General features: G+C 32.9%; 1 protein-coding gene and 1 long non-coding RNA gene across 3 annotated transcripts; one reads left to right on the top strand and one right to left on the bottom strand.

Annotated features, from left to right (window-relative positions):
- Positions 1-60: 60 nt before the first annotated feature.
- LOC143048650 (uncharacterized) lies at positions 61-7,437 on the bottom strand. 2 transcript variants are annotated; one of them, XM_076222436.1, is made up of 6 exons: positions 7,339-7,437; positions 5,827-5,978; positions 3,267-4,374; positions 2,696-2,800; positions 1,916-1,990; positions 61-1,405 (listed from the first exon to the last, which is right to left on the bottom strand). In XM_076222436.1, exons 2-6 carry the CDS (start codon positions 5,842-5,844, stop codon positions 1,398-1,400), a joined length of 1,314 nt encoding a protein of 437 aa, XP_076078551.1. In that variant the 5' UTR covers positions 5,845-5,978; positions 7,339-7,437; the 3' UTR covers positions 61-1,397. The 2 variants fall into 2 exon arrangements, with proteins under 2 accessions (XP_076078551.1, XP_076078552.1); XM_076222437.1 differs by having other exon boundaries at positions 3,267-4,118.
- LOC143048652 (uncharacterized) lies at positions 6,970-12,719 on the top strand. The gene is made up of 5 exons (XR_012969907.1): positions 6,970-7,029; positions 8,408-8,766; positions 8,997-9,081; positions 9,899-9,993; positions 11,407-12,719. It is a non-coding gene; the product is annotated as an uncharacterized LOC143048652 (long non-coding RNA).
- The last annotated feature ends 9,025 nt before the right edge of the window (positions 12,720-21,744 follow it).

Raw genomic sequence — 21,744 nt, 5'->3', positions numbered from 1 at the left:
CCAAAGAGAGAATCGACATTTTAAGATAAGGACTTATTGGAAAATAACGAAAAACAGAAAGCTAATAGGTCTTGTTTACTATTTTTTATGGATCAATATCAAAACAGGAGATACTAATGATGTTTAACTATGTATTTACTGATAATACAATTGTAATGTTTTATCATCACGATCATGTAATAATTATGAATTTTTGTAATACCATACTGACGCCGATATTATTTCTGGTGGCCACACTTGTAGTAGGAATGTTTAGTTTTACTGAAATGATGATCAATCGTTGACTTAGACACCATTTCTTTGACAGGCTGAATTTGTGTTTTTGATATATCAAAGATATGTTTTGCTTTACAATATGGATACTCTGAGTAGAAAACCTGATGGACTACGTTCTAGATTCCTAATAATGTTTACTTTAGTTGACAGACACCCATTGTTAACTGCTTTAATTCAAAACGAGGATCACGGTTTTAGTTAGCATAGTAACATGTTCAGTGATTTGTGCAACTCAAAGATAATTTACTGTGAAAACTCACCCAGAGGCATAGCATACAATTTAAACGCACATTTCTTCTACTTTTTGGGAGATTGAGAGATCAATACATATAGATTTATTATTATAAAAAGACTTTTGAAATGACTAAAAAGTAAAACAACAAATAACAAACTCCGAGGAAAATTCCAAACGGAAAGTCCATAATCAAATGGCCAAATAAAAAACTCAAACATATCGAACGACTTAATATCAACTCTTAAATTGCTGACTTGGTACATGCATGCATGTTCTGATGTAGACAATAATGTATTAAAATAATTTCTGTTACTTTTGCTATATTGATTCAGAAATATCATCTCTTATTAAAGTGTAACTAAGTTATCCTTTAGAAGATGAAAATTCAGAAAAACGCATCGGACACATGCCATCATTAAAACGTGTTGTTTCCATTCTATACTGTCAATTCGTACTTATTCTATAACTATGATCTTATTTCACTAAAATCCTGGCATCTTAGCAAAATTGTGCTGCTACATATCTAACATAAGTGACATCTAAAAATATTCTTAGCGATAGTATTAGTGGATATGCACAATATAGTGTAAAGAACATATGCATGTACAAACAGATTGAACATTGCTTTTCTTTTTCATGGTCTGAAATAACATCTACTTGACGAAAAATACAGCTGAAATTGTTTAAGTAAACATATTACAGTTATATATGCTCAACATAAACAACGTATTTAAAATACTAAATTCATATATAGTCATATATAATAAGAAGTAAAGTCATTTTAACAATAGTATTGTTTCAAAACGATCGTCTTCTTTACAAACGAAATCGACAATAACAAGAAGGCTGTAGGCTGTTCTTTACTTTGATATACCAATAACAGTGATCAACTATCTAAAACAAAATAATGTTTAAATAAAGATTTGATAAATTACATGTGCTTTCACAAAAACTTTTTGATAATTGATTAAATTTTGTAGTGACAAGAATAAAACAAAATAAAAATTCAAAACAAATGTCACTGGAGTTTTAGTCGTTTCATTTCGTCAAATTTTTATGGTATATATGCGAGAATTCAGCATACTAAAATATATATCTCTAGACCTTACACAATCAACAGCACATAATATATAAATGGGAATGTGTTAAAGCGACAACAGCCTAAGACCACCAATATTAGCGGCAAACCATCGCTCTTCATTAGTGTGATTTTCGCGGTTCGGAGTACTGTTTCGAGTCCCAAATATATTTTTTACATGAAACAAAATACAAATTATAAGAAAAGAAAGAATGATAATACAACTATTGCTAACAGAGGTAACCTTGGTCAATTCTCTGAATTCGATTAAAATGTATGCATATTCAAGTCTGTATCTTTGTCTGAGTGTTCAAATGTTAACTTACCATTGCTTTCTTCTTCGTATCTCTTCTCATTACGCAGAAATTCATGCAAATCCTCAAACGAAAAGTTGTGTCGATCTATACATAAAAAGACATTTATACTTCATGGAAAATTCCAACAATTGCACACGTTAAAACATATCGATATGTCAACATAACATAAACACGTTTTAAATAGGAATTTATTTTAAGTTAAATCATTAATCGAACAAAATATATTGACAAAAATCTGCATTCTACATTTGGCAAAATCTGTCTTTATTGTTTTCTCTATTTACCTTTTTACAATTATCTACCAGCGACAAATTGTTTGACAAATGTATTGCCAAACAGGACCACAAGACTTGAAGTAACCTAGTGTTAATGAACCAAAACTTTCAATTGTTTGGAAACCATTGATTATATAAAGTCTGTGGTTTTTTTTCATGTGGCACCGATATTGTCTTGTTTATCTAGTAAGATCGAAAACAAGTGGCAGTAATGACTTTAAATTGATTATGATATCCAGGCAAACAAAAAACAAAAACAAAAATAATGAATATGTCCCATAACGTATACATTGTACATACATAAGCTCGTTTGCAGGGATTGCGATATTCACGATTTAGGTCAATGCAAGATTAATGTCCATGTTTTTGTTGAGAAGTTATTACACATGATTAAAATAATAATCACCCATGTCTGATAATAATACAACTGATAACATATTTGCGTCATTTCTTTTTTTGATAAATTACCTTAGACATGTCACTGTTCTATTCATTGTATAATGAAATTACGTACTTGTTGAGATTAAATGTTGGATTGCATTATCTATTCTTTCTGGTATAAAACCTTTCTCAATCAGACGAGAAGTAAAACGATTTCTGGCAGTGTACACATTTTGTTCTGAAAAATTGTATGATAATTGATAACTATAGTTTTAATTTATTAATTTGTTTTAAGAAATCTCAACTGCCTTATGAAACAAAGCAAACATACAAATAACAATAACGATTCGTAAGAATTGAAGGAGTATCTAAACGTGGCATATTTGTCATCTTTCCGTTAACTGCTTGTTAACATTGAAATAACACACTTGGTAATATTAAGTGCTTTTTTAGTTTAAATAAAAATTTGTTTAATATGTGACTAAAGTGGGGATAATTCATTTGCATCATATAAGGGGAAAACTAAAAAAATAAATCGAAACATCAGTAAATCATTAAAAAGACGACAGTTTATCTAAACTAGACATTTTTCGCTTTTTTTTTGTGGTTTTTGTAGCGGTTACAAACCAATGTATCAAAATCATTTGAATTTTATATTGTATATAACACTTTAAATTTGTACTTGCTAATGATGGAGTGTTTACCGTTTGCAAGATGAAGCATCTGACCTTCTGTAATTTCCTCAGGTGGACGTGTGTTGTGCCAATTGAGATGACTAAACGCATTGTTCCTAATTTCCGGGGAATGCATATTTGAAAGATAACGTTGACGTGAATTGTGTACTCTGAATTGGTTCTCCCCAGTTACCAGTATAATGTCTGCATCATCATAACTGCTTTGTTCTGCAGTTGGAAATAAATCAGCATCAGTCACGTTTTCGTTATCACCAACATCCGAAACTCCAGTTGTAGTACAATCATCAATATTCTCAAAACAATGAATTCTTGAATTTACCAAGTTTTTACTTTCAAGTCTAGTTATATGATTTGTTTGCGTTTGTACTGGAGCTCCTGAAGTATTAGTAGGATTGGAGATTCTTGGATCAACATGTACAATATCGGATGTTCTAAGCCGTCCATTTTGAGCTGGGAAGGTGTTGCTAACATGACTCGAAGATATTCTAGGGTGTTCATCTGGCAAACGACGTTGAACGAAGTCTTGTTCTGACACATCGGTGAAACTATGAGCACTGGAAATGATAATAGGGGCTGATGCAGTTGCGGATAGTGGGTTGCTTACAGCTTCAACTGAAGATGATGCTGTCAAAGGTCGTTCATAATGAGAGCTCATAGACATCTGACTATTGCCAGATCTTTCTCTTGAGGTAGAACGCAAGTCAACATAATCTGCTTCATCATGTGAAAAGGAGAATGGAGCAAGTTGTCGGTTTCTTTCAAAATTACTGAAAGATGCAGAACTCAAAGCCTGGTTAGTATTAGGGTGGTCTTCATATAAACAAAGGGAACTGTTTTCACTCTCAGCTATATCTGTCAGGACTGAAAAATAATTTAATGGTTCAGATTCGTCTAAATCTGGTAGTGATTCTAATTGAGTGTTGTTATTATCAACGGAATCTTGTTCGTTCGTTTCTACGCCGTTGTCGTTCCATGTAAAAATAGGGACGACGCAAACAGTATATACACGTTGTAATAATGCAGTATCAGTTGTTGGTAGGCTACTGAATTCTTGTATTGGGATGGAGAAAAACACATAATCGTAATATCCCTTTTGGTAATTGAAGTGAATTACAATCTATAAGTAAAAAAAAACAGTTGGTGATTTTGTGAATCTCATAATGAGCAGGGTTTATTGTTGTAGAATATGTGAATGTTATTGAGACACATTATATATGATATTGTAGCTTACAGAAAAATGAAGATGCTGTTCTATTTTAAACGCGTTCATGAAGCAAAATTGTCTATTTTGCTGCGTTACTACTTTAAATTTGAGCTAAACAAAAGATTTTGTTAGAAAGATCTACTTATATACATTATATTAATTTAAAACAAGGTTTTTTATTCAATTTTAATTACATCTATGGTTACAAATAACAAGATTGTATTTTTCAACTGTAAATTTAATAATAATAGTAATATATGAAGACTACACAATAACAGTAAATCACGATAATACATAACATTCTAGTTTGCCACAGTAGCAGAGCACGTAATTTGTTTCATTAAAAATTTTATAAAGAGAATGCCGAAATATTGAAACAAAGAAGCTTGAAAATCAATATTTTTGTCGTAATAGAATAGTGGGTTTGGTTGGGATATGCTGAAGGGATTGAACCTTAAGTTTCCATACAATATTAAAATAGTTATTTATTTTATGATAAAAAAAAATCAAAATAGGAAAATGGGGTTTTATTGCAAATGAGACAACTCTCCACCAGGAACCAAATAACATCGACTTTAACAACAATTGGTCACTTTACGGCCTTCTGAACAATGATCCCAATTCTTATCGCATTGTCAGTTATAAAAGTATAAACAATGACAAATGTAAAAAATTTAAACGAGAAAACGAAAGGCCTGATAAATGTACAAAACATTGAACGAAATTCAAATATGATTTACAAGAACAAACAACTACCACTGAATTACATACTCCTGACTTAGTACAGTCACATACAGAATGTTGCGGGGTTAAAGACGCATGATGGAACCAACACCTTTCTATAACTATTACTACAAGTATGACCTGCTTGAAAACCAGTAAACTAAACTCATTTCGTCTTTATTTATATACTGAACAACCTGATTGTTCTGTGTTGAAAACGATTTTTGAGTTTACTAAAAGACAATTGACATGAGAGCAAATTTTGATTCGACATAATATTTGCTCGAACGGTCTATAATTTATTCGTCTAAACATTCTGTGTCAAATGGAGATTCAATATCACCTACCATATGAAAATGGCGAAAGGTACCAAATGAATAGTCAAACTCATTTTTTATTTTGAAAGCTAAAGATTGCAATTGGTTCACACGACTTCCACCAAAACTTTTGTGATCTCAGGTACAGGTGTAAGAAAATCCTAACCCTCGTGTGGCATCCGTCGTGTTGCTCAAGTAAGACGACATTTCGTTATAAGTTTAATTTGATATAGTAAAAAGTCAATTCGTGTCACTTCCCACTTTCTATGTCCATATATTTTTTTAAACGCGACATAGCTATGATATTCCTGTGAGTGTATCTTACCTTGTACGTCTCTTTCATTCTGTCTGTCGTCTTCAAATTTCTTGCGGATTACGTGTAATGCTTATGAAAGACGGAACTCAAGTATAAAAATACTAAATATTGTTGAAATTTTGGAAACAGCCTCTAAGAAACGTCCAGGCAAAAGCCGATCCCTGCAAATGTGGGTACAATTTACAAAAAGAAACATGTTTATTTTTAAGTACAAAACAGACATAATATATAATTAGGTGATATGATTGCTAAAAGGACACTTTTCAAATAGATATCAAATGATTTGGATGTGAGTACCAATAAACAGACAAACATATGACGTCATTACGCTCAAACCGTTGTATATCATATATACTGTTTGAAATTGTGGTCATGGGAAACATGTATACTAATATGTTATTTTTTTGGGGGAAATGGCTTTAAACCATAAGTACTCTTAGATCGGTTCTTAAAGTTTTTACATCTTTTTTTTTTTTTTTTTTTTTTTATGATTGTTGAATATCAGTAAAATCGTGTCCTTTCCAAGAACTTTATAACAGTTTGCAGTTAAATGATGACTCAATTAAAGCATAAACGGCCACTTGATGAACCCTTATCTGAACGATGTCTTTTCCGAGAAGTTTTTCTCAAATGAGGGTGTTTATATTTTACAAAACATGATTCATCGATACCTATCTGTATCACAAAGGCTATTATATGGTTTGGTTTCATGTGTCGGATCAAGGTTTGTGACTACTACCTGATGTGATTAAGATTTTAGCAATACAACGGAGGGGAATCAGCCCTTCCGGAAGTCTTGAATTAGATCGTAGTTGCTTTTTCAATTGTGTTTTATATCGCATTTTGAGATCACATGAGCTGAAAATTAAAAACTATTCATTTGCAAATCATACATAAACACTAGAAAACATTACGTAATCGAGGTCAAAGTTGATTACCACTCATGTGTATCTAGTGGTTAATGCGTTGGATACACAAGAAGAATTATTAATATATCATGTATATGTGTGTATAAGAATACTTATATGTTGGCATAAACAATAAAATGATACATTGTTATTTCCTATATTTCGTAATATGAAACTGTATTTATGATACTAAAAGTAGCTTGATTATTTTCCGGTTTGATTTTCATTGGTTTTCCCAGTTTGATAGTGTTTATGAAAGTTGAATGTTTTTGACGGAAATACAAATCTGCTTCATAGAAAAGAGGTAAATGTAAAACGACCACCTATACTATACTAATAATAACGTTTATTTCTTCAATTTAACGTACTAAATGAACAGATGAACATAAGTTTCATGTGGATACGAAACGCTTCATATAAATAATGTGAATGACACACGTTTGTCTCACATGTCTAACTCTTAGTCATAATTTAAATTAAATATCGTTTGATCCTGTATGAATCAACATAGCCTTATAAGGAATACATCTAAATTCATTGTATGTTATTATTGCAAAACCGTTTGAAATACTAAATAAATATGCTAACTACTCTACATATAATATTTGTTTACCTCAAAACAGCTTTCACAGTGGTATTTAAGTATAAATCCTAAGCACCTTGATTGCCGATTTGTTTTTCTGCAGCTTGAAAAACAGAAACTGTTATTTAGTGTGCGTGCGCATAATAATTCTCACTACAATTAGTTTCAGGAAGTATTTGACAAGTGTTTGATACATTTCACAATTCCTTAATGCTATAAATAGCTTTTTGTTTACCTTTCCAATTTCAATTTCAAAATATTTGAAAGTAATATATTTAATTGTTGATGTGTTGTATACTGTTTGATTTATTCAGGGATTTCGTTACCACAAACTACTGAAAACCTTCACTAAATTCCTCCCATGATATAAATATTTAGTGTTTGAGTTTGATTGTACATGTAGAAAATTTATTTCAAACGGGATAGTATATCCTCATTTCTACGGAGATGTTGTTTACCGAGCCTGGAAATTAAAAATAATCCCGGGAAAGATATTCTAAAAAGGTTACAAATTAATCCTTGTAGATATATCTTTGAATATTATTTTTATTGGCAATCATATTGACTGTTATCAGTAGAATAAAAGCAAATTAAATATCATTGGTATAGATATATGTACATCCATGGTTCAAATTCTCTGTCGACATCTATCTGTATCTTGGCATTGCATGAGGTAATGTTTTCTCAGATTTTTGATGATACATTGCATTGAATTATTAATTATTTAGTCTTAGATGCATTGTTTATTATTTTTTTTTTACTTTGAACTAGCTGTCAGTAACTACAAGGACTCTCAGATCTGTACTGGGTATATTTTTGGTGTTGTTCACGTCCACTCTGTTTTTTGATAGTTATTTTTTCTATTTGTACCCACCTACTGAGTAAAGCCTTTTTTCAACTAATATGATATATAATTTGTTGTACTGCTTCACCATTTTCCCAGGTATTTTAATGTTTTGCTAGACTTTCAACAGATCTATGATTTGGTTAATAAAAATGAAATTAAAAAAAAAAACAAACATTTCAAATCTACTATACCAACAACAGACATATGTCAAGAAAAATTGCGTCATATTCCTATTTGTTTATTTTTTTACAGGAGCTGAGGTTCATTTTAATTTTTGTTGAAGAAAAAATGACACATTAAGTTGAGATGATGGATCTGATGAAACCGGTTAATGTGCATAATCACTGAAACATACAGAAATGGCGAAAGGTGAACTTGACAACAGAAACAAAGAATTTCAAAACTTTGATTGTATAAAAAATACAACAATCAAAATACATTACATAGATTATGTTCTTTATAGCTTGTCTGTGGCTTGGTATATAATAAAAAAGTTGGTGTCTACAGAAACGACGTCGGCACTTAAACTGCTAAATGATATAGGTGGCATAAATCTGCAGTTTATGACAGGAAGATCATGTGGAATTAATAAAGAATATATGATTACAACTGTTAGTATTATTTGTGTTTGATTGGATGGTATTTTCATAGACCTTTTTATTCGTTTTCTATATTATTATATTGTTCTAAACTCTGAAACATTTTAATATAATTATACAAATAGTACATGGCTATGTCTGAATGCCATACATACACTGTTAAACATATCTATTTCATGAAACAAAAATGTTGTGAATTTGTTTTAGTGAGATATTTCTAATTGTCTGTATCTTTGTTTCAGAACAAAAACGATATATCTACTGAATTTTCGAAAGAATTAGTAAAGCATGACCAGGATTCAGGCAATATCAAAGACTTTGAAAAAGGTAACACTGAAACCTTTTTTATGACATTGTTGTAAAAATATACTCTGGCGTCCATCCGTCTCTAAGGATAATACAAAGAAGAACAGCATAAATCCATATATTCGCAGGTCAGATACATAACATTGCTGTCAATTATGGCGGGCACTTCATCCGTATTGTCTTAAATAGGAAAAAAAGCAAAAGGAGCATTGAAAATACATCTATCTAAGTAAGAGAGGCATCACCATTGCAAAATGAAATTCAAACTTTAATAAATAAACTTAAGAGTTCATAAAACGAACCAAGTTTATAGCCGATTATGTTAATTTGTTAAAAACTGTAACAGTCATGTCTGTTTTAGTTGACAGCTTTGATAAGAAGATGTGGTAGTTTGCCAATAGAGCGGTATGGCGATGTCGTCCTCAACGTTGTCGTCCTCCTCCAAAAATATTTGGTTTCCAGAATACCTTAATTATAAGTGTATGTGTATGAATATCTATAAAATTAAACGACAAGATTTCATACTACATGAGAAAGGTTGAGATTGTTTTATTTTTTTTATTATTAAATGCTTGTTAATTTGGGACCAAAATGGCGTCGAAAACGTGCATTTCTCTTGTTTACGCACAACAAAATGAGTATAAAATTGTTGGAATATTGAGGGAAAAATGAAACCAAACAAATTGTGCAGAGCGTTCAGTTCAATTATTATACATTCATGCCATATCAACTTGCTAAAACAAATTGTTTTTTTATACTCGTTCTATATGTTTCATCTGTTAAAATATGAAAAACAGACTTAAATATTCTGATTGAAAATTGTGAAATCTATTAAAAGGAAATGAAGTTCTAGAATGTGTTCAAGATGATGTGAAAGACAGAGACTTCAATAAACTTTATCGTTCTCTATCGACGACAGAATATTCAAAAAATGTAAGTTAATCTAGCATATTATTTGTGTATTATGAGCGTCAAAATTCAGTTGTAAATAATAAATTTGACACTGGGATAGAAAAAGTGAAAAACCTCGGTAATGCGTTTCTTTTTTGTGACAGCAATAAACCCAACATACAGATTGCAATGTAATGAGGCAATTTGTTATACATGTGTCGCTCGTGATCTTAAATGACTTATAATTAAAAATTTAGATGTAACATATCTTCTGGTCGGCTGAAAGTTTTTTTGTCTATCAGCTTATAGACATACCTTATTTTTCAGATAACCGTGACGTCATCAACGTGTTTCCTGATTTAATCCTTGAAAATGAAATTAATAATCAATTTATAAGGAATGACTAATATTTGTTCTGCCTTTTTGAAATGACCTCAAATTGGGATGCATACTTTTGAATAAAAGGCTACTTTATTTTTTTTTATTTCTTAATAGACAGAAGAATACTACAGTCATTCGTTTAATATATATTAACGGGACAACTTTATGTACAACCTTAAATCTGTGTCCTTTCTACAGATATGTGTACCACAACCTAATGAAAATCAAAATCGTGCCTCTTTGTAAAGCCTACAATATGGGTACTCTCATCGGATCTGCGTTTCCTGGCGTCATGAAATTCAAATCTATAGATGTGCATTATGCCTGTACAGAACGCGACAGGATAAAACGTTTAACACCAAGCCTGAGACCGTGGTGTAATATTACACCATAACAAACTATTAAAATCAGTTGGGAAGGGCTTGACCTCGAGCTCGTCAGATCGACACAAAACAACAATCAGGTTTCAAAGACTAAAAGACAATAGAACCAGAGTAAGATTAATGAAATGCATTTTACCGCATCGGGGAGTTGTTACTTTAATGACAAATCCCTAAAAAGCGTCTTTATCTGTATAAAGAGACAGTTCTAATGTTCTCTTTTTTTCACTATTGAGCTGTTTTTTTTTATTTGAAAATAAATGAAAAAAGAAAGTAGATAATAAGACTGATTAATTTGTCAAAGAAAATAGTATTTTACGTTTTCTGATTTTCAATCTTTTAATTTATAATGTCTGAATGTTAACAAACTATCAATCTTACGGGGCGCTGGGTCATATGCTAATGATACTGTACACTAAAAAATATTACACAAGTCTGAAAGGGTTCAACACCACCAAACAAAAGTAAAAAAAAATTTTGTTCGCGGTAGTTGAACTTCTGCATCTGAGACATCATAGCATAACCTGACTAACAAAATCTCTTTTTATATTACAGTGTACGCGTAGGTCTTTAATGAAATGATATAAACGTCACAGAGTGAAAACACAAATATACTGACTGCATAAGTGACTTTATTTACTTTTTAACGTTAAAGATTGTCATGCGTCTTTTCTATTTTTTACATTTTTTGCAGGATCCTGGAGACGCAATAATTATTATAAGAATATGTTTAGACGACCGTGATTTTTTGTCGGACTTATATAGAAACGGAAAAATACAAGTAAGGAACACAAAACGGTCTTATTTTATGTCTCCAGGAGGGTTAGAGAATTTCTTCACTGAAAATGATATTGTTTTAGAAGCGAATAACGTGTGTTGGACAATGAGCCAAAATGAAGATCAAATGCGCCAATATTTAAGTGTAGCATCAAGCATGCTATTCGAAATTGATATTCGTGAAATTTTCATCGAAACAAGGCGATCGAGTATTATATTGGGTACACTTTTCCGATGTCGTCCGATAAATACTTTCAATATCAATAGTAATCAATCGGTGCAGAAATATGAATTTAGAAATGATAATTACATTTCACCAGAGTCAAATGAAAATCATGACCAAGGAATTGGATATAAATCGAATAAAGATATATCAAAAGATTCAAGCTATGACAAGAGTAAAGACAGGGTTTTTGCTACGCATAATGGGCAACATAACAAAATAGGAGAAAATAGATTTCCGAACAGAAATTGTGTAGTAATTAGTAGTGCAAGTGACATAAAACAATATTTAGAAGCTGCTCTTGAACAGGCAAAATTAAGCGGACTTTTAACTCCAACAAATCCCAACGGACCACATATACATTGGCCATCGGGACATCCCTTGCTTCCGTTCAAAGTTCGATTCATAGAAGAACTGGTATATGACAATGAATATATGGAAAGACTTCATTCATTCTTGTTGCAGAAAAATGAGCGAAATAGAAATTGGCCTGATAAAAACATAGTTCGACCCGAGCCTCTTGTAAATGCAGGTTTTAGCTATGAAGGAAACGACGATGAAGTCGTTTGTAAATCCTGTCATTTCAAATCTAAAACAGATAATTGGTTAGATGATGATGACGATTATGCCATTGGTGTTCACCGACAAACACAGAATGACTGCCCCTTTTTAGGAATCTCACATGCGGCTCCTCAATCTAAATCTTTAGAAGAAGGCAATACGGTATCTCCAGAAAACATAAAAAAGGAAACTACGTTTGTTTCTCATTCAAAGCCTTTAATGACAAACATTACACCGAAACCTCAATGCGGCAACACATTTGTTCCGAATGAATTTGCTTTCTCTGAAGTAACTCTGAATGATATTTCAATAAAAAACGGCTTTAATTAAAATTCTTAAGTTTGGTTCATACTGACTATTCACACTTTACTTAAGAGCAATGATTGAAAAACAGCAAACAAAAAAGTCCAATAGTCTGTTTTGTAATTTAAACTATTTTTGAATTGTACCGTCTTTGTTCCTAATTTTAAAATTGATGCTGGGGGAAACACCATCTAAATTGATAATCTAAAATACATGATTTGCTTATGATTGTGATTTAAATTTCTCTCCATTACCATTTTATTTTACTTCAAATGCTTACACATAACTTTCCGATTTCGCGAAATATTTCATATGAGGAAATCATCCAGGAAAAAACAATTTCTTTTTATTAACTTTCCTAACCTGAACGGTCAAGTGGGCGTTTCTCATCACTTGGCATCCGTCGTCCGTCGTCGTCTTAAGTTTTAGAAAACTCGTCTCCTCTGAAACTACTGGACTAAATTCAACCACACTTGGCCACCATCATCACTAGCGTATCTAGTTTAAAAATTGTGTCCGATGACCCCGTCTGTCAACCAACATGGCCGACATGGCTAACCAAAGTGCTGGATAGCACCTGTGGAAAGTTTGCAACGGTAGATTGTAATATTTCAAATAGATTGTAAATGTGTAGATTGCGTGGTTAACTTTTTGAAGAAAAAAAAATTATCAAGAAATAATTGTTACTGGATGCTGCTTGGAAGTCTCCCAAACAAAGCTCTCAAAATTAGTCATTCAAACAGTCGCCTGCTATTTTGCAAAGTCCAATACAAATTGGTCTGGTCTAGTAAAGTTATATGCACAAGTGACGTCTAGGTATTACACCTGTATGTCGTACAAATCTTCTTGAATTCATGTACAGTAATATTCATGATTTATGGGTGGGGATCTAGACACTTTACAAGTTCTCAAACAGGCAGGAGGTAGGGGTAAGAGGGACCCTAAGGGACTAGCCTTTTATTTCATCTGATTTGTTTTATTATTCCGTACAAGAATATGTGTGGTTTCAGTGTGGGGATTTCGACAGTTTCCAGTTTTCGAAAAAAAAGGGGGTGGATCTTGACTGATTACAAGTTCTCAAAACAGGATGGGGTGGGGTGACACTGAGGGACTCTCCTTATATTTCATTGTATACGTGTTATTGTCCAATACAAGAATATATATGGTTAAGGGGTGGGGATCTCAGCCGTTTAAAAGTTCTCAAACATAAGAGGGTGGGGATGACCCAGAGGGACTCCCACTATATTTCATATGATTTGTTTTGTTGACCCATAAAAGAATATATATGGTTTAGGGGTGGGATTTCGACCGTTTACTAGTTTTCAAAAAGAAGGGTGTGGGGTCACCCCGGTGGACTTCTTCTATATTTCATTTGATTTATTTTATTGTCCCATACAAAAATGTATATGGTTTATGGGTGGGGATCTCAACCGTTTAAAAGTTCTCAAACAACAAGGGGGTGGGAGTGACCCCTGGGGACTCGCCTTCAATTTCATTTGATTTGTTTTATTGTCCAGTACAAGAATATATATGGTTATGGGGTGGGGATCTTGACCATTTCCAAGTTCTCAAATAGGAGGGGATGGGGCTGATCCAAAGGGACTCCCATTTTATTTCAATCGATTTGTTTTGATGCCCCCATACAAAAATATATATGGTTTAGCGGTTGGGATCTCAACCATTTACAAATTCTCAAACATGAGGGGGTGGGGCTAACCCAAAGGGATTCCCACTATATATCATTTGATTTGTTTTGTTGTCCATTACAAAAATATATATGGTTTAAAGGTGGGGATCTTGACTGTTTCCAAGTTCTCAAACACGAGGGGGTGGGCTGACCAAAAGGGACTCCCACTTTATTTCATTTGATTTGTTTTGTTGCCCCATACAAAAATATAGATGGTTTAGGGGTGGGAATCTCGACCATTTCCAAGTTCTCAAACATGAGGGGGTGGGGCTGACCAAAAAGGACTTCCAATTTATTACATTTGATTTGTTTTGTTGCCACATACCAATATATATATGGTTTATGGGTGGGAATCTCAACTGTTTACAAGTTCTTAAACAATAAGGGGGTGGGGGTGATTCCAGGGGACTCGCCTTTTATTTCATTTGATCGTATAAGAATATATATGGTTTAGGGGTGGGAATCATGATTGTTTTTAAGTTCTCAAACATGAGGGGTTGGGTTGGGTGACCCCATGGACTCAACCTAAATTTAATTTGATTTATTTTATGGTCCTGTGATCATTACTGAAAAACATGTGTGTCTGTCACTTACTGTTTTCAAGTTATAGTCATTTGAAAATTAAAAAAAAAAAATCCCACAAGATTCTACAGTAATTTACTCCCTTCCCCTCAAAATACACCTAAATAGGCCCCAAGAAGAAAAATAAATAGAACTGGGCAAAAACTTTTATGAGTCTTAATAGCAAGTAGTATAATTACGAAATTTGTTATAAACCCATTTTGTAATGCCGATTATGTAAAAGGCCGAGTTTATTATAATCCGAATTTGTTGTGGACCGAGATTAGATGAGATACCATGATACTTTCGATACTCTCAGGCTGTTAAGTATTGAATAAACATTTGTAAAAATCGTAGTCAGCGTCGAAAAATGTTCATTCATGAAATATTTTAAACACGGTATTAATTTTCTCTTCAACCGGAGGAAGGTAGGAAACCTTTGAAACCGGGATTGTAGTACTCCCGTCTGGAGGCAAACATATATGGATCTGACGCATGTCTGGAGAATACCGATAAAAGCATAACGTAGAAACTGCTGTCTCGTGTGTGTATTGATTTTACTTTCCGCGAAGCGCAGATCTGCGAAGTATCGTTTGTTCGCCATTTTCAAAATGAAGTTCAATTATTTGATTTATCGATAAAGATTCAATATATTTTAATTCAAGCTGTATGCCATCAAAATAGGAAAGCTCAAAATTTCAAAAGCATCTTTCTATTATTAGCTTTCAAACACCAGTCCTACATATATAATCTATAAGTAGGACACACTTCCTAAAGTGAGATAACATGTCACTTCCGGTTAGAGGCCGATGACTTAAGAAAGTTTATTGCTATAGAAAGCTATAGCAAACTTTCCAAAAATAGAACATAGGCCTGGGGTAAAATTCAGTTTTTGGCTTATATCTCGGAAACTAGCATTTAGAGCAAATTTGACAGGGGTAAAATGTTCATCAGGATAATATCTATCCGTTGACTGATTTTCAGACGAATCAGACAACCCGTTCTTGGGTTGCTGCCCCTGAATTGGTAATTTTAATGAAATTTTGCAGTTTTTGGTTATTATCTTGATTATTATTATTATAGATAGAGATAAACTGTGAACAGCAAAAATGTTCAGTAAAGTAAGATCTACAAATAAGTCAACATCACCAAAATTGTCGGTCGACCCTTTAAGGAGTTATTGCCCTTTATAAGTCAATTGTTAACAATTTTTCGTAAATTTTTGTAATCTTTTACAAAAATGTTCTTCTCTGAAACTACTAAGACAAATTAATTAAAAAGGCCAGATTCATCATTAGGGTATCTTGTTTAAAAATGTTTCCGATAACACTGCCTCCTAACCAACATGGCCGAAATAGAACATATGGGGTAAAATGCAATTTTGGGATTATATCACTGAAACGTAAGCATCAAGAGCAAATATAATGGGTGTAAAAATGTTTATAAGATTAAGTTTTATCCGCCCTGAAATTTTTAGACGAATCCGACAACCCGTTGTTGGGTTGCTGCCCCTGAGTTATCAATTTTACAGAAATTTTGAAGTTTTCTGTTATCTTAGATATCATTATAATATCTAACAATATGTCATACATAATACTATTAATTATGTTTGAACCTGATTTTACATGATTTCCCAAGTATCAGCAAATACAGATGAGCGACACAGGCTCTTGAGAGCCTCCAGTTTCGCTTATGGTCAAAATTGAATGTCTTACCACAACAGTAAATACGTGTATGACAATCGGAAACATAATAAATTAGGCATTACACTATTATGATAGACGACAACTGGTACTTCTGAATGGTAATTAAAACGTGTATAATGCCGATTTATTTAATACACTCAGTCGCAGTAACTGCGTTACAGGAGCATTAATTATACTTGAAGACAAAATAAGGTAAAATTGCAAATCAGATTACTATACTGGTATTTCAGATTTAAGACCACAATCCATGTCGCTAGTGTGTTCAGTTTTAAGTTATAGGTTTTGGACATTCAACATATTATGGTATCGCGCATCACTGAAGATACTTTATTTAACAAAATGCGCATCAAGTGCAGAAATCATGTAGTACACAAACAATTATGTATATCGGTCAACAATTCGTGATAGTGTCCATAAAATAAATCTTAACTATGATATTGTGTTGCTGCAAGAACACTGGCTATTCGACTGTCAACTACCACTTTTAGATAATATTCATATTGATTTTAATGGTATTGGAAAAGCAGTTGATTCTGATGATCCGCTACCACCTACCCACTTACCAAGAGGATACGGTGGGGTTTGTATATTATGGAAAAAGACTATCGATCACAAAATCACTAAGGTAGACTGTACTAATAACAGAATTCAATGTATTGAAATAACAAATACATGTGGTAAAGACATTCTGGTGATTTGCGTTTATATGCCATGCAAGGATAATAGAGTTGAAAAATTGATTCAATTTCTAGATTGTACTGAACAACTTCACTCGCTCTGCTTTCAATACAATTACACACACCATATTATTATAAGTGGCGATATAAACGAAAATTTATTTGATAAAAGTGAATCAAAACGCTACGAGGCAGTCAGAGCATTAATGGATGACCACTGCTTACATACAAAAGATCTGGGCCAAGCGAGTAAAAGATGTAAAGAAGCTTTTGGAAAATGGAAAGCAAATGAAAGACCGACATCGCCGAACAACAAAATATACTGTGATATGAAATTTTCGAAATACGAACTTCGAAAAACATGTAGAATAGAGATGAAAGTCCTCAATGATAGACAAGAAATTTTAGATGCTAGAACTAAACATGATCAAATATTTTACAAGTTACTTGGTAAAAAAAAATGAAAGCTGAAGAATTGTATATCCGAACTGAATGTACAAGATAATATATATTAATCTGACAATGAAATTATAGTTGGAAGGAAACATCATTTCAATAAATTAGGGGACGACCATTTGATATTCGGGGGGGGGGGGGGCACAAATATTTTGAAAATAAATAACTCAGCCTTGATAATCACAAACATAAATGGTTTGTTCTGTGGTAGTTTGAAAATAAATTACCTGACTTGCAATGTATTGAAAATAAATAACTCAGCAGGTCTAATCGAAAGTATGAGATGGCACCAGATTCTTCATAAATTCATCTTTTTTCCCCAAAAAAATCGGGAAACACTTCCCAATTTTTTTAATAATAAAAGTATAAATATTATTTTAATATAAGTGCCTATAAATAGCAGCACATGACATACAAATCTAAGGGAGTGTGGATTAATCAGTACAGAGATTAATTCAATTACTAAACAAAATTATACCATCTACTCTAATTCCAACTGCATGTAAAACGGAGAACTCAATTTATATATTAACATGTGACACTTGTGGCATTCAGTATGTGGGAGAAACAATGGACAAATTTAATATTCGGCTCAATAACCACCGTTCATCGTATAAAACCAACAAAAACTGTCCTCTCACAAGACATCTTCGTTCAACGAAACATCCTTTTGATAATGTAACTTTCCAAATTATAGAAGTCAACACCGAGTGGGACACCACGGCGAGAAGGAGAAGAGAGAACTTTTGGATCCACCAACTCCACACTTTAGAACCTGATGGTCTTAACGAAAAAGACGAAAAAAGATACAGGAAAGATAAAGAATAATTTAAAACAAAGCATCGTCCTTTTTATCCCGTAATATTGGCCAATGGTCGTTGCTAACTTCAACTACCAATTATGTATTTTTAAGGTAGCTAAATCCAATACAACATATACATTGAGCTGCAAAATTTTTTTATTTTCAAAGCAGCTAAATTCAATTGCTCATAGACATTGAGCTGCAAAAAATTTCTTATTTTAAAGGCAGTTAAGTGCAACACAGACGTTGAGCTGCAAAATTTTCTTATCATCTACATTTCACCTGGATAGATGCACGATTGATAAAGCTAGTTGGTCTAGCGAAATATTGCGTTTATTTTCATCATTTTGTAAATATTTTAAACATTCTTATATTTACATACTAAATAGTGTGTTAAAATTACATTGTTAGGCAATCTATTATTTAAATATATATATACATGTACTTGAAACGTCTGAAAATTGGTTTCATTTAGCTTGAGGCATATTGTTTCAGGAAACCTAATCTCACTTTTATTTTAACTAGGCCGTAACTACATTGAGGCAAATGCCTCATGTAGGAAATTTCAAAACCAAACACTTGTCTCTATATCAAATTGTGTTCACGGCAAGTGCCTTGCAAGAATCAAGTTCTGTTTTCCCTCAGACGTAGCCCTGATTTTTTTGGGATCAATGTTTCTTATTTATTTGCCTTTTGTTCATTGATTGCCCTTCTGTATTTTGTTAGTGTTGCATTCCTTTTGTAATCTAGTAATTTTGTTATGATTTTGATAATGAGTTTAAAAAAAAAAACCAGCAGCCATAGACTTAACTATGTGAATTCCAATTTTGCTTTATCATGCACATTGGTCTTTTGATGTTGTCCCTAAAAACTTAAGTCTTGCACTGAATTTATTCATTTTGCTTTGAGACCAAAATATTGTCAAACAATTATTAAATCAAAATTTGCATTTTCAGATTATGAAAGGGTCATCGGAACACACAGAAAGCATGATTTGGTATTATTTGTTCTATAGCTCCTTGGGCCTTCAGTGGCTCAAAACCCTTCATAAAATTTTTTGTCTCGCTCCGCTCGGCAACATATTTTATACTTCGAATTCTACCAATACGTGGCAACCATCAATAAGTTGATTAGTTTGCCAATATTTTTAAAAGAGGCTAGTTACAACCAAACTTAATACTATGTATGTATGCAATACATGTATATGTAGTTGGGAATATAAAAGCCTGATTCATTTCTGCAGAGGATGATGATTAATTCTGATTAAATGGTACATAATGACTTGACTATACATGTATTATTTATAATAAACAAATCATTTAAAAGTCTGTTTTCGAATATCATAAATATAGTTGTGAAAATGAATAATCAGTCCCTTGCTTTAATGAAAATGAAAAATCTTGCTTAAATAGTGCAGAAAATGAATAATCTGTCCTCATAGTTTACCCCCCCCCCCCCCCGCCCCCAGAATATCAAATGGTCGTCCCCTTAGCTCAACCCGCAAATGATCCTGAATATGACGACGAATATATCAAACAGCTAGCATTATCTCTAGACAATATAATTGATATATGTAACAATCAAACTAATACCATCTCTGTCACTGAAAAAGATGTGCAAGATGCCATAAATGAATCGAAAAAAAAACAAATCTCCAGAACTTTATAGCATATCCTCTGAAAATGTCAAATATGGTGGTGAAAAGCTGCAAACAGTTATAACAAATATGATAGTATCATCATTTAAATTAGGATTAATACCTGAAATACTCAAAATGGGTCTCCTCACTCCTGTATTCAAGAACAAAGGAAGTAACAAGAACGCCACCAACTGTAAAGGGATTACTATCATGCCAATACTGCTGAAACTAATTAAGTCTGTAGCAAAGGCTACGGTCCAACCTAAAATATTGAAAGAATAAAATAGGCTACAAAGAGGATTTACTGAGAACTCAGCTCCAATGAACTGTTCCTTCTTTATAGAAGAATTTATCAGAGAATGCAGGGATGCTGGTAAAATAATATATATAATGCTTCTAGATGCTAAATCGGCATTTGATGTGGTAACGCATGAGAGTATCCTAAGAAAGCTATACATGGCAGGTGTAGATGGGCTTCTATGGAAACTTATACATAGTCTTCACATGGACTCTAGCAGTGTAGTTAAATTTAATGGTCTAATATCTGAACCATTCTCCATATGTCAAGGCGTAAAACAAGGTGGTATACTGAGCGCCGACCTATACAAGCTATACATCAATAATCTCCTAAAAGATATCGAGCACTCAGGATTGGGAGCAAAAATAGGATCCATTTGTTGCGCAGCTCCGACTTGTGCAGATGATGTGGCACTAATGAGCGACAACCCTGAGGAACTACAGGTACGTATTAACATGGCATACAACTACAGTCGAAGGGAGAGATATAAGCTTCAACCAGTGAAGAGTGTTATTCTGCTAGTGTATCCAAATCGTAGAAAACAGCAAGAACCTTCCTTTCCATGGAGTATAGGCAACTCAATAATTCCAATAGTTAGCCAAACAACCCATATGGGGGTTACGCACATCAAAACCAGATGATCCTACTCCGTTGTATGAAAACGTGAAAAAAAGCTAGACGAGCCATTTACAGTCTAATGACAACTGGTTTGCATGGGGAAAATGGACTGGACATACAATCCTTACTACATATATTTAACATCTATGTCATGCCTGTACTTCTGTACGGCCTGGAATTAGTAACTCCTACAGGAAAAAACTTGGATATTATTGACATATTCCACAAAAAATGCATTAAGCAATTACTTTCTTTACCAACAAGTACAGCTACGCCCGCCATATACATTATTTCTGGACAACAACCAATAGAGGGCCAAATACATAAAAAGATCTTATCATTATTTGGAAATATATCTAGACAACCACATAATAGTTTAGAAAAACAAATTGCATATAGACAACTACTTATGAAAACGGATGATAGACACAGCTGGTTTATTATTGTTAAAACGATTCTAGCGAAATACAACTTACCATCAGCTTTATATCTATGAGGCAGTCAAATTCAAAAATTAAAATGGTAAATAAAGAAGTATCAAAGTATTGGAAATTTTTTCGAGGGTCATTGTAAGCTGTACCCCTCACTAAAGTATTTGAACAGTCAATATATACCAGGAAAGACACATGTATTATTAAATCTATCTGCTAATACTTCCATGCAAGAAGCTAAGAGAATACCCGTAAAAGTAAGAATAGCAACAGGAAGTTATATACTCATGGCT

The sequence above is a fragment of the Mytilus galloprovincialis genome, chromosome 10, assembly GCF_965363235.1.
Source record: "Mytilus galloprovincialis chromosome 10, xbMytGall1.hap1.1, whole genome shotgun sequence".
NCBI lineage: Eukaryota > Metazoa > Mollusca > Bivalvia > Mytilida > Mytilidae > Mytilus > Mytilus galloprovincialis.
This window is presented reverse-complemented; position numbering and strand designations above follow the sequence as displayed.